Source organism: Oncorhynchus nerka, linkage group LG25 (assembly GCF_034236695.1).
Source record: "Oncorhynchus nerka isolate Pitt River linkage group LG25, Oner_Uvic_2.0, whole genome shotgun sequence".
In the NCBI taxonomy this organism is placed as follows: Eukaryota; Metazoa; Chordata; class Actinopteri; order Salmoniformes; family Salmonidae; genus Oncorhynchus; species Oncorhynchus nerka.
Window position 1 is genome coordinate 59,150,148 of NC_088420.1, and position 13,186 is coordinate 59,163,333.

Genomic DNA, 13,186 nt, shown 5'->3' on the forward strand with positions numbered 1-13,186 from the left:
CATACAAAGCTCTCCCTCGCCCTCATTTTGGCAAATCTGACCATAATTCTGTCCTCCTAATTCCTAATTTTGTCCTCCTGATTCCTCCTGCAAAAATTAAAGCAGGAAGCACCAGTGACTAGATCAATACAAAAGTGGTCAGATGAAGCAGATGCTAAGCTACAGGACTGTTTTGCTAGCACAGATTGGAATAAGTTCAGGGAATCCTACGATGGCATTGAGGAGTACACCACATTAGTCATTGCCTTCATCACTAACTGCATAGATGACGTCATCCCAACAGTGATCGTACGTACATACCCAAACCAGAAGCCATGGATTACAGGCAACATCCGCACTGACCTAAAGGCTAGAGCTGCCACTTTCAAGGAGCGGGACTCTGACTCTAACCAGGAAGCTTATAAGAAATCCCACTATGCTCTCCGACGAACAATCAAACAGGCAAAGCATCAATACAGGACTAAGATCGAATCGTACTACACCGGCTCTGACGCTCGTCGGATGTGGCAGGGCTTGCAAACCATTACAGACTACAAAGGGAAGCACAGCCGACCCGTAGCACTGACGTCTGTAGCCATGAAGTGCTTTGAAAGGCTGGTCATGGCTCCCATCAACACCATTATCCCAGAAACCCTAGACCCATTCCAAGTTGCATACCGCCCCAACAGATCCACAGATGATGCGATCTCTATTGCACTCCACACTGCCCTTTCCCAGCTGGACAAAAGGAACACCTATGTGAGAATGCTATTCATTGACTACAGCCAAAGGAGGCAAAGGAGATGATTGTGGACTACAGGAAAAAGAGGACCGAGCATGACCCCATTCTCATCTACAGGGCAGCACTGGAGCAGGTTGAGAGCTTCAAGTTCCTTGGTGTCTACATCAACAACAAACTAACATGGTCCAATCACACCAAGTCAGTCGTGAAGAGGGCACGACAAAACCTATTCCCCCTCAGGAGACTGAAAAGATGTTGCATGGGTCCTCAGATCCTCAAAATGTATTTGCATTGCCCCCCCCTCTCTGTTGTTATCAGGGTTAGAATTTATTACAGTTCATTTTGGAAAGTGAGCTGACACTACAATTTAATAACAGACAATTCCTTATTGAAAATAAAACGCTATTTTTACTTGAATTTGATTTTCTCTTTCACCTCAATTAAAAATATAAAATGTTTAACTTTAATACGTAAATTAAATTGAGCCCAAACCTGGTGTGTCTCTCCATCTGTCATGTTCTGACCTTAGTTCCTTTGTTTTTTGTCTTTGTTTTAGTATGGTCAGGGTGTGAGTTGGGGTGGGCAGTCTGTTTATTTTTCTATGTTGGTTTTTGTGTTCGGCAGGTGTCGTTAGTTGTCTCTGATTGAGAATCATACTTAGGTAGCCTTTTTCCACCTGGGTTTCGTGGGTGTCTATTTCCTGTTTAGTGTTTTGTCATTCACCTTACGGGACTGTTAGTTTGTTGTTTTTGTTCAGTGTTAGTCCTCCGATCCTTCTCGCTACTCTCAGAAGAGGGGGATGAGGTTCGTGACATCACCTAATATGTCTTTCTCTTTAACCTCCATGTTGTCTCTTGTATCTGTCTCTCTCCAACAGAGTTGTAGTCGTCAGCTGGTGACGGTGGATCTGAACCTGACCAAAGCAGAGTTCATCCAGTTCTACTTTATGTATGGCTGCATGACCCCGCCGAGCAACCGTAACCAGTGTGTACTACTGGAGTTCAGTCTGAATGGTGGAATCAACTGGATCCTGTTGACAGAGATCTTTTATGACCTGTACAGAAAGCCTGGGTGGGCCTTTTTTATGAAAAATAGATATACGCACACTTTGTTGATTGCTCCCAGTGCTCCCACGGTTTATGTTCTACCCAAAGGTCTTCGTCAGGCTTAACACACATGAAAAAAGTAGGAGTATTTATAGACTTACAAGTAATAAAGTACAGTAAAATAGGATATACAGTAACTGGGAATCGGCTTTAACCTGTCTTTTTCCTTCACATCAGCTGTTCCCAATCCTAACCTGTGTGTCATGTGTAGATTCGTCAATGTACTGCTGCCCCATGCGGCCCGTCAGGAGGGTGTGCGTGTGCGCTGGTGGCAACCGACCCACGAGGGGTCCGACCACAGTGACTGGGCACTGGATAACGTCCTAATCGCTGGTTCCGACCCGCGGGCACAGATCTCTGACACCTTCGGAGGGGTGGCGCTGCCTAACCATGAGAGAGCGCCCGCTGATGGTACCCCCACGGGCAGGATAGGCCTGTTGAATGAGGGAGAGGAGGAGAGCACCTCAGGTATATACACAGGGGATCTGGACGAGACCACAACATACACCACCACAGGTACATACACAACTACAGGTACATACACAACTACATGTACATACACAGTTGGGGGAGGATCTTTCAGTCATACAGGCCCTAATTCTTGACTGCCCATGTCTGATTGTTGAGTTGATTTTGTGCCTCTCATATTAGGTTTCATCCTAATAAGCAATGACCGCATCAAATACAACTGCTTTCAGAAGGAACATTTATTGAATCTACGTATATGAAAAAAACGAATAAGGTATTTGAAAAAAGGTATTTTGTTTGATGAGATGGATGCTTACTTTCTCTCTCCCTCTTCCTTTCTCTGACCCCTCTCCACTGCTTCCCTCTCGCTCAGTGAGTGATCACTGGCTGTTCAGTGAGGACTGTGCGGTTCAGAGGTTCTGTAGCTCTCTAGACGGAGTCATGGTGTGTGGTAATGATGACGGCAGAGAGGTGTATGCAGTCACACATGACATCGTCCCGGACAAAGGCTGGGTCATGCAGTTCAAGGTAACAACAATTGAGTACAAAACAGTGGAAATGGTTGAGTGTGTGGCCCTGTCGAAAAACAATCCCTGTTCCTACCCCCTAGACCAGGGATGTTCAATTCCGAAACACTTCTGTTTTTTGTTTCTACCTATTAGTTAATTGCTCTCACCTGGTATCCCAGGTCTGAATCAATTCCTGATTAGGAGAGGATGAAAGCTGTTTTGGCCCTCCATAACTGACATTGAACACCCCTGCTTCCCTAGACACTCCTGAGATTAACCGCTAGGTGTGTGTGTGTCTGTGGGGGGGGGTTGGGTGTATTTGTGTATGTGTATGTTGTGATCAAAAGTACAGGATATGTGTGTATGTACAAGTTATGTTTTTGCAAGTCCATGTGTCTCTACAGATTGTGGTGGGCTGCAGTGTGCCGGAGCGCCATGCCGAGCATCAGGTCCATGTCCAGTATTCTGTGGACTTCGGTGTCTCCTGGAGGTACCTGGTGCCCCAGTGTCTACCTGCTGACCCCGGCTGTGGAGGACAGATCTCCCAGCCCAGTGTCTTCTTCCCTGCCCAGGGTTGGAAAAGGGCCGTCTACCCCCTAACGGACAGCCTGGCAGACACGTGAGTGACAAGCCTGATCCATACAGTACAAACATGCACATAGCAGTACCAGTCCAAACTTTGGACACACCTACTCATTCCAAGATTTTTCTTTATTTGTACAGTTTTCTACATTGTAGAATAAAAGTGAAGACATCATAACTATGAAATAACACATATGGAATCATGTAATAAGCAAAAAAATGTAAACAAATCAAAATATTTTTTTTATTTTAGATTCTTTAAAGTAGCCACCCTTTGCCTTGATGACAGCTTTGCACACTCTTGGCATTCTCTCAACCAGCTTCACCTGAAATGCTTTTTCAACAGTCTTGAAGGAGTTCCCACATCTGCTGAGCACTTTTTGGCTGCTTTTCCTTCACTCTGCGGTCAAACTCATCCCAAACCATCTCAATTGTGTTGAGGTCGGGTGACTGTGGAGGCCAGGACATCTGATACAGCACTCCATCACTCTCCTTCTTTGTCAAATAGCTCTTACACAGCCTGGAGGTGTGTTGGGTAACTGTCCTGTTGAAAAACAAATGATAGTCACACTAAGCGCAAACCAGATGGGATGGCGTGTCACCTCTGAACAGTGTTGAGATGTGTCTGTTACTTGACCTCTGTGAAGCATTTAATTTGGGCTGCAATTTCTGAGGCTGGTAACTCGAATCAACTTATCCTCTGCAGCAGAGTTAACTCTGGGTCTTCCTTTCCTCATGAGAGCCAGTTTCATCATAGATCTTGATGGTTTTTGCAACTGCACTTGAAGAAACTTTTAAAGATCTTGACATTTTACGGATTGACGGACCTTCATGTTTTAAAGTAATGATGGACTGTCGTTTCTCTTTGCTTATTTGAGCTGTTCTTGCCATAACATGGACTTGTGCAAAATAGGGCTATTTTCTGTATACCACCCCTACCTTGTCACAACACAACTGATTGGCTCAAATGCATTAAGAAGGAAAGAAATTCCACAAATTAACTTTTAATAACAAGGTACACCTGTTAATTGAAATGCATTCTAGGTGACTACCTTAAGAAGCTTGTTGAGAGAATGCCAAGAATGTGCAAAGCTGTCATCAAGGAAAAGGGTGGCTACTTTGAAGAATATCAAATATAAACTATGTATTGTATATGTATTTTGATGTCTTCGCTATTATTTTACAATGTAGAAAATAGTAAAAATAAAGAAAAACCCTTGAATGAGTAGATGTGTCCAAACTTTTGACTAGTAGTGTACGTAAGCAAGCATGCACACACAAACACACATGTACTCAACCTGGCTGGCACACTCTCTCCTTGCTTCCTCCAATACTTTATTTTGGTTCAAGACATTCGGACTGTCTCAAGTTACAGTTGAAAGGAGGGTTCCTTAAAAACAGCCTAGGGAAAATAATTTAAAAGTCTTGCCTAACTTAATCTTTATGACAATCCTTTGTGTATGGTGTGTATGGCGGTGCATTTTTTTGGTTCAGCACTCTGATACCTATTGGGCTGTGGAGAACTTCTACATCAGTTCTTAACCTACATAATGTGTAATGTTCTGCAGGGCGGTGCGTTTCCGGTTCTACCAGCAACACAGTGATACCCAGTGGGCTGTGGAGAACTTCTACATTGGGCCAGCGTGTGACAGCCATTGTGGGGGACATGGAGAGTGTCTAGACCAGCGATGTATCTGTGAACCAGGCTTCACTGGACCCAGCTGCTACGCCAGCACAGCACTCAAGGTATCAATCAGTTAATCAATCTTTATTTATGTAGTACATTTCATACAATGACATACAAAGTGTCCCTATCCGGCTTGAAGGACCATTTATTTTGTACACATAGCAAAAACAATGCAATTCAAAATGCAATTACATTGCCCTCCCCCTAGGGATTCTGCACCATGGCAGATTATGTGGCTCGGAACGTTTGTGTGTGTCAGGGGTGTTGGGAAAAGGGCAGAAGACAAATGTCCATACTATGGACAATAAAGTATCTATTCTATTCTATTTCCCCAGACATCTCTGAAGGAGCGTTTTGACTGGGAGGGGGCACCGGGCCCTCAGTGGCAGGTGTTGGAGGGGGGTCGTCCCTGTACTGACTGTGGGGTTCTGGTGGAGGGGACCGCTTTGTACTTTGGAGGAGCAGACGCCAGGCAGGCCGTCACCGCTGACCTCGACCTCAGGGGAGCCAAGTTAGTACCTCTTTGTTATAACATTCCCTTTCAGTTCCTACTACCACTCAAACTTTTCATAAGATATATCGTTTTTTCCATATGTTCGCTGAGATCACTATCGCTGGAAATGCTTCAGATGTGCACAGGTTGTTTATCTGTGTTTGAGTCCCGGCATAAGTATTCCACTGTTAATGGCTGTATGAACTGTGATGATCAGGTTTGTAGAGTACTGGGCCAGGATAGGAAGTGAAGACAACATGACCATGTGCCATCGCCCAACCTGTCGCAAAGAGGGAGTGCTGCTGGACTACTCCAAAGACGGAGGTAAACTGTCATAAACTGTACTAAGCAGTAGTAACTGATGGAAAGTTTAGTTTGTAGTAGATGTAATCTTTAGTACACTGATGAATAATAGAGGATTTTGTCCCCCACACCTCCCCCAGGTGTGTCCTGGACCCTGCTTCATGAGATGGACTATCTGAAGTATGTGTCTGTGAGGCGTGATTACATTGTTTTACCAGAGGGGGCGCTGTCTAACACCACGCGGCTGCGGTGGTGGCAGCCCTTCTCTGTCTCCTCCGGTCTGGCATCACCTGGGCTGGAGCGTGCTCAGTGGGCTGTAGACAACATCCTGGTGGGAGGGTCTGACATCAACCCCTCCACCCTGCTCGACACCTTCGATGACGGTAAACACAGCATAGCATAACGTAATATAGGATAACAAAACATAACATCAATCCCTCCACCCAGCTGGACATCTTCGATGATGTTAGATAGTTTGTGCTGAAACACCTCTGACATGGAATGGGAGGTGAAAGTGTAAAGATGAATCTGGGCTCTGTTTTGTCCTGTTGTTGATTGTGAAGGTGTCTTAAGCTTGCCATTCTATTCTCCTTATCTCTCTTGAATAACATTCTGAAATCTTCTGGATCCTCTCTCTCTCGCTCTCTCTCCCAGAGGGTGTGTCCCACGAGGAGAGCTGGAACTTCTATCCCAATGCGGTGCGTACGGCTGGATTTTGTGGCAACCCATCCTTCCACCTCTACTGGCCCAACAAGAACCAGGACAAAACACACAACATCCTAGCCACCCGAGAGCTTATAGTACAGCCTGGATACATCCTACAGTTCAAGGTGCTACCTCTTAGCATTCACAACATGGCTACATTTGACAAATTAAAATCATTATCATAATCTACAAACATAGAGGTCCAAGAATCGATCCCTGTGGAACAACTTACTTGTGGCTCTCTCTGTCACACTGTATGTAGATTGTGGTGGGCTGTGAGGCAGACAGCTGTGAAGACCACCATTCTGTCCTGCTGCAGTACAGAAAGGATGCCAGGTAGAAGAGATTTCTTCCTATGTGCTAATTTACAGTGCTGGGACAAATATATTGGCACCCTTCCATTTTCTTAATTTGTCACCACACCATGTTATTGGATTTTATTTTTGTAAATTTAAGTTTACAATTTTAATTTAGAAAATGAACACATGGTTTGGACAGAATTATTGGCCCCGGAGCTAGCACTTTTTTGTGTGCAGAATCTGCTCTAATCCTTCCAGGTTGGAGGGGTGCCCTTCACCAACTGCTGTTTTCAGCTCTAGCCATAGGTTATGGATGGGATTCAGATCTGGACTCTTCACTGGCAACTCCAGTTTCTTGAACCCTTCCAGGGTGCATTTGATGAGTGTTTGGGGTTGTTGTCCTGAATGCAGACCCACAACCTTCAACAGAGCTACAGTTTTTCAAATCAAATAAAAAAAATTGAGTAAAATTGTATTTGTAATATGCACCGAATACAACTGTTGTAGACTTTATGGTTAAATGTATGTTTACGAGCCTTTCCCAACAATACATAGTTTAAAAATCACTGCCAAAGGTGCTTCAACAAAGTACTGAATAAAGGGTCTGAATACTTATGTAAATGTACTATTTCAGTTGTTGTTTTTAATACATTTGCAAAAAAAATCTAAAAACGTGTTTATGCTTTGAGATTATTGGGTATTGTGTTGATTGACGGGGAAAAAATAAATGTCATCCATTTTAGAATAATGCTGTAAGGTAACAGAATGTGGAAAGAGTCAAGGGGTCTGAATATTTTCCATAATCACTATGTACATGAAGGCAGGGTAAAGTGACCAGACATCAGGATAAATAATAATAAGAGTAAAATAAAGAACAGAGTAGCAGCAGCAAATGATGAGTGAAAAAGTGTGTGAGCGTGAACTACTCAAACTCAACTGAACAAGCCTAAATCCTGGGAAAACATTTATGTGGACCAATTTAACAAAATTAGAGTTATTTGGCAATACAGATCAACGCTGTGTTTACTGACGACCAAATGAAGCATTCAATGAAAAGAATAGCCTCCCTACAATCAAAGATGGGGGAGGTTTTGTAATGCTGCGGGGTTGCTTTCTTTGCTGATTCTGGTACTGTAGTCCTTGAACACGTGCAAGGCATCATAAAATCAGCAGATTATCAGGTGTTTTTGAGTCGATGTTCAACTCAGTGTCCAGAAACAGGGTCTCTATTGAACATTGTGGATCTTCCAGCAGGACAACGACCCAAACCCGCATCTTAAAGCACCCAGGAATGGTTCATAAAGAGATGCTAGACTCTTTTGGAGTGGCCAGATCTGATTCCCATCCATAACCTACGGCGAGAGCTGGAGACAGCCCTTGGTGGAGGGCACCCCTCCAACATTTAAGGATTAGAGCAGTTTACAATCCTCTTTCTTCCTTCCCTCTCTTCTCTCCAGGTCTGACTCATGGCAGCTGGTCCAGTCAGAGTGTCTTCCCTCCTCTGTGAACAACGTGGGCTGCTCTCCCTTCATGTTCCATGAATCTACCATCTACAGTCCTGTCAACAGCTCTACCTGGACAAGAGTCACTGTCCAGCTGCCTGACCACGTCTCCTCAGGGTAGGACCGCTTTTGCAAATTAGCCTTTTGCCACTCACTAAGCTAGCAAGGTAACAAACTGGCTAATGATGTTTGTTGTGGGTAACTAAATGTGAGTATTCCATGCAGGAGCAGAGCAGTTCTCTGAAAGAGAAGAGAAGCTTCTGAACCAGCATTTTATTTATTTGTCTGAAGGGTGATCAAGGCTGTTATCAACGAGCTTCTATAAGGAACATTTTTGTCTGTAAAGGGTATCTCTCTCAGTTCCGCTCTTTCTTGTCACAGCTCTATAACTCTTTTTCTCTCTCACACTCTCACCCTTCTCCTGCAGTGCCACGCAGTTCCGTTGGATCCAGAAGGAGGGTGTTGGCGAGCGTCACGGCTGGGGGGTGGACCACATGTACATTGGGGAGGCGTGCCCAGGGCTGTGTAGTGGTCATGGTTACTGTACTAGCGGAGTTGTCTGTATCTGTGACGAGGGACACCATGGTGGGTCTGACTGAGTACCACACAAACACTAACCGTAGGGGCCAGTACAATGTTCCCTTTAATTGGCAGCTAGCATTCATATTGGTTCAACTTGATTCTTTATGCATTCAAATGTTAGGAGTGTTCCTAGTGTCTCTCATCTAAAATGTAGCGCGCCACGGTTGGGGTCAATTCCATTTCAATTCAGTCAATTATGGAAGTAAACTGAAATTCCAAATTCTCATTGCTTTTCAATCAAATATATATGTATATTCTTTAATGGACCCCAACTCTGCAGCACCACAATCTAAACAAACCACCCTTTCTTTCTCTCCTCCATCTCCCAGGTGATGACTGCTCCCTGTCCGGCAGTGACCTACCCAGCTCCATAAAGGATAACTTTGAGTCAGGTAGCATGTCAGAGGAGAGCTGGCAACTCATCCAGGGTGGCGGGGTGGGAAGTGGGTGTGGTCAGCTTTCTCCCCACGCCCACGGTGACTCGCTCTACTTCAACGGCTGTAAGATGAGGCAGGCTGTCACCAAGCCACTCGACCTGACACGAGCCAGGTAGGGTTGGACAATGGATTGTACTGTGCTGTACTAGCCTAGTCTTGCCAACTACTAAAGGGACAGTGAGAGATGCTCATTATACAGTAGAAGATTATACTGTACAGTAGCTGTAAAATGAGCAGACCAAGCCTCTGGACCTCACATGAGACAAGTACTGAACAGGGGCGTCATACACCCCAAAAAGAGGGCACAAAGTACGTCAGGATGGCTGGGCGGTGGAGAATTTAGTATTTTTCAAACACCTGAATCAGCTTTTTCCTGCAATCTAGAGCCAAAATCATTATGCTTAATTCTATGTCAAAAATATGTCTATTTTTCTGCATGTCTAGGCACACCTCTTGAACTGGCTGTATCCAGCTGACAGTTTTTTCTATTTTTAGTTATTGCTTGCTTTTCTAAAGTCTACCAACCTTGCCAGCAGGCACGCCATTTAACCTCTCTAGGGGGTGTGGGACGCAAGGTGTGTCCCACCTGGCCAACATGCAGTGAAATTGCAGAGCGCCAAATTCAAAAACAGTAATACTCATTATAAAAATTCATAAAACATACACTGTTATACATCGGTTTAAAGATGAACTTCTTGTTAATCCAACCACAGTGTCAGATTTCAAAAAGGCTTTACGGCGAAAGCATACCATGCGATTATCTGAGAACAGCGCCCAGCAGACAAATCATTACAAACAGTTACCAGCCAAGTAGAGGAGATACATAAGTCAGAAATAGTGATAAAAGTAATCACTTACTTTCCCATTTACTCTATAAATGTTTGTTTTGTTCAATAAAGTCCCTCTTTATATCCAAAAACCTCAGTTTTGTTCAGTAATCCACAGGCTCAAAGGCAGTCACTACAGACAGACGAAAAATCCGAAAAATATCAGTAAAGTGTGTAGAAACATGTCAAATGATGTTTATAATCAATCCTCAGGTTGTTTTTAGTCATAATAATCAATAACATTTCAACCGGACAATAGCTCCGTCAATATAAAAGGAAAACAAGAAAGACACTGCAGTGTCCACTCATTCAAAGTGGTCCTACTCCTTCATTTTTCAAAATACAAGCCTGAAACATTTTCTAAAGACTGTTGACATCTAGTGGAAGCCATAGGAAGTGCAATTTGAGTCCTAAGTCAATGGGTACTGTAATGGCATTCAATAGAAAACTACAAACATGAAAAAAATCCACTTCCTGGATGGATTTTTCACAGCTTTCCTCCTGCCATATCAGTTCTGTTATACTCAGACATTATTTGTACAATTTCGGAAACTTTAGAGTGTTTTCTATCCAAATCTGCCAATTATATGCATATCCTAGCGTCTGGGCCTGAGTGGCAGGCAGTTTACTTTGGGCACGTTTTTCATCCGGAGGTGAAAATAGTGCCCCCTACCCTAGTGAGGCTAAGATAGTTGGACAAGCTAGCTACTCTTGATTGATAGCCTGAAATGTCTTCTTGGTAGATGGCTATGAGGTTGGGAGATTGGGAACTTATCTGGACTAGCTAACGCCAACTTAATAAAATTGCTGTGGCTAGTAGTATTACAGATTTTTTGTAAACGTACAGCACACATCTGTGGTGGCACGTGCCCCCTATGGCATGAAGCCTATTCTAGCTCATTCTAGCCTAGCCCAGCCTAACTAATCCTAGCCAAGGCCAATGAGAGGTCAATATACAGCAGGACTAAGATGGAAACTTGGAGCCTAAATTTGGTAGGACAAAAATACCAAGGCAATCTTACAAATTTTTCTCTCTCTCGCTCTCCCCTCCTCCACCCACAGTAAGATCATGTTCGTCCTGCAGATAGGTAGTGTGTCCCAGACAGACAGTTGTAACACAGCCCTGGACCAGCCTGACACAGTGGACAGAGCTGTGCTGCTACAGTACACTGTCAATAATGGAGTTAGCTGGCACGTGATCGCCCAGCACCAGCCCAAAGACTTCATCAAGGCCCAGAGAGTGTCCTACAACATCCCACTGTGAGTGAACCTATACATACAGAGATGTTTTTCCTTTCAATAAAAGTTTATTTCATTTAGATGTAAATTGTCTAAACACACATTAATACTGACACACAGCTCTTTCTCAGTTCATCTGTGATTCCTTACGTCCTTGTCCCAATATATCCAATATTAATGTTCTAGACACGTTTCATTGGAACGTTTCACGAACATTACTGTGTCTAGTTTTCTGAGGGTTAGGACAAAATTCTATCCACGTCCCATCAAATGTACAATTTATTAATGTTCTAGACACGTTTCAGTGTATCAGTTGTCAGGAAGTCACCTGATGGTCCCAAAGAAATGTTCTCATTGCACGTCATGCCTTGTTACTGTTGGCTCTGATTAATGAACCACTGATCCATTCACAGCTCTTTCTCTGTTGGCAAAGTTAGGAACACACAGTAATTATACAGTAATTACTATTCATCATGTCCTCACTTGTGATTTGAACTCACAACCTCTTGGTTCACTGCATTCCAATATTTCTACTATGCCACCATGTCTGTCAGTTATCATTTAATCTGACTACTCTCTCATCATTGATTTGATTTACTCATTTCAGCAAGGACTTTCTGTATAGTGCTCTAATGTTGCTGAGGCATTTTACCCTGTTCTAATGTTACTCCTGAATCTCTATGATTCATAAAATAGTTTTTCTTCTGTGTACTTTTAACAAAGCCCATTTTTTGTCCATTAAAATAACATCTCATTGATCAGAAATACAGTGTAGACATTGTTAATGTTGTAAATGACTTTTGTAGCTGGAAACAGACGATTATTTATTCATAGATGTATTATAGACCCATTGACCCATTATCAGCATATTATAGACCCATAGACCCATTATCAGCAACCATCACTCCTGTGTTCCAATGGCACGTTGTGTTAGCTAATCCAAGTTTATAATTTTAAAAGGCTAATTGATCATTAGAAGACCCTTTTGCAATTATGTTAGCACAGCTGAAAACTGGTGTTCTGATTAAAGAAGCAATACAACTGTCCGTCTTTAGACTAGTGTAGTATCTGGAGCATCAGCATTTGTGGGTTCGATTACAGGCTCAAAATGGCCAGAAACAAAGACCTTTCTTCTGAAACACGTCAGTCTATACTTGTTCTGAGAAATTAAGGCTATTCCATGCGAGAAATTGCCAAGAAACTGAAGATTTTGTACACCACTGTGTACTACTCCCTTTACAGAACGGCACATTATAGGCTAAAAATTGCCAGAAACAACCAACTTTATTCTGAAACTCGTCAGTCTATTCTTGTTCTGAGAAATGAAGGCTAATCAATCCGAGAAATTGCCAAGAAACTGAAGATCTCGAACAACACTGTGTACTTCTTCCGTCACAGAACAGTGCAAACTGTCTCTAACCAGAATAGAAAGAGGAGTGGGAGACCCTGGTGCACAACTAAGCAAGAAGACAAGTACATTAGAGTGTCTAGTTTGAGAAACAGACGCCTCACAAATCTTCAACTGGCAGCTTCATGAAATAGTACCCGCAAAACACCCGTCTCAACGTCAACAGTGAAGAGGCAAGTCCGGGATGCTGACCTCGGCAGATTTCCTCTGTCCAGTGTCTGTGTTCTTTTGCCCATCTTAATATTTTCTTATTATTGGCCAGTCTGAGATATGGCTTTTTCTTTGCAACTCTGCCTAGAAGGCCAGCACCCCATAGTC

General features: G+C 43.3%; 1 protein-coding gene across 2 annotated transcripts in view; it reads left to right on the forward strand.

Moving 5' to 3' along the window:
- LOC115115592 (reelin-like) overlaps positions 1-13,159 on the forward strand; it is a 303,739-nt gene extending 290,580 nt beyond the window's left edge. The window contains exons 52-65 of one of the 2 annotated variants that reach the window (XM_065009916.1): positions 1,599-1,792; positions 2,039-2,343; positions 2,669-2,823; positions 3,209-3,423; positions 4,955-5,132; positions 5,409-5,584; positions 5,784-5,890; positions 6,010-6,252; positions 6,524-6,699; positions 6,837-6,910; positions 8,331-8,492; positions 8,803-8,960; positions 9,287-9,506; positions 11,284-13,159. In XM_065009916.1, the coding sequence (XP_064865988.1) occupies positions 1,599-1,792; positions 2,039-2,343; positions 2,669-2,823; positions 3,209-3,423; positions 4,955-5,132; positions 5,409-5,584; positions 5,784-5,890; positions 6,010-6,252; positions 6,524-6,699; positions 6,837-6,910; positions 8,331-8,492; positions 8,803-8,960; positions 9,287-9,506; positions 11,284-11,485 (2,565 nt within the window). In that variant the 3' untranslated portion in view covers positions 11,486-13,159. The remainder of the gene's footprint in view (positions 1-1,598; positions 1,793-2,038; positions 2,344-2,668; positions 2,824-3,208; positions 3,424-4,954; positions 5,133-5,408; positions 5,585-5,783; positions 5,891-6,009; positions 6,253-6,523; positions 6,700-6,836; positions 6,911-8,330; positions 8,493-8,802; positions 8,961-9,286; positions 9,507-11,283) is intronic. The other variant, XM_065009917.1, reaches the window with a different exon arrangement.
- Positions 13,160-13,186: the final 27 nt, after the last annotated feature.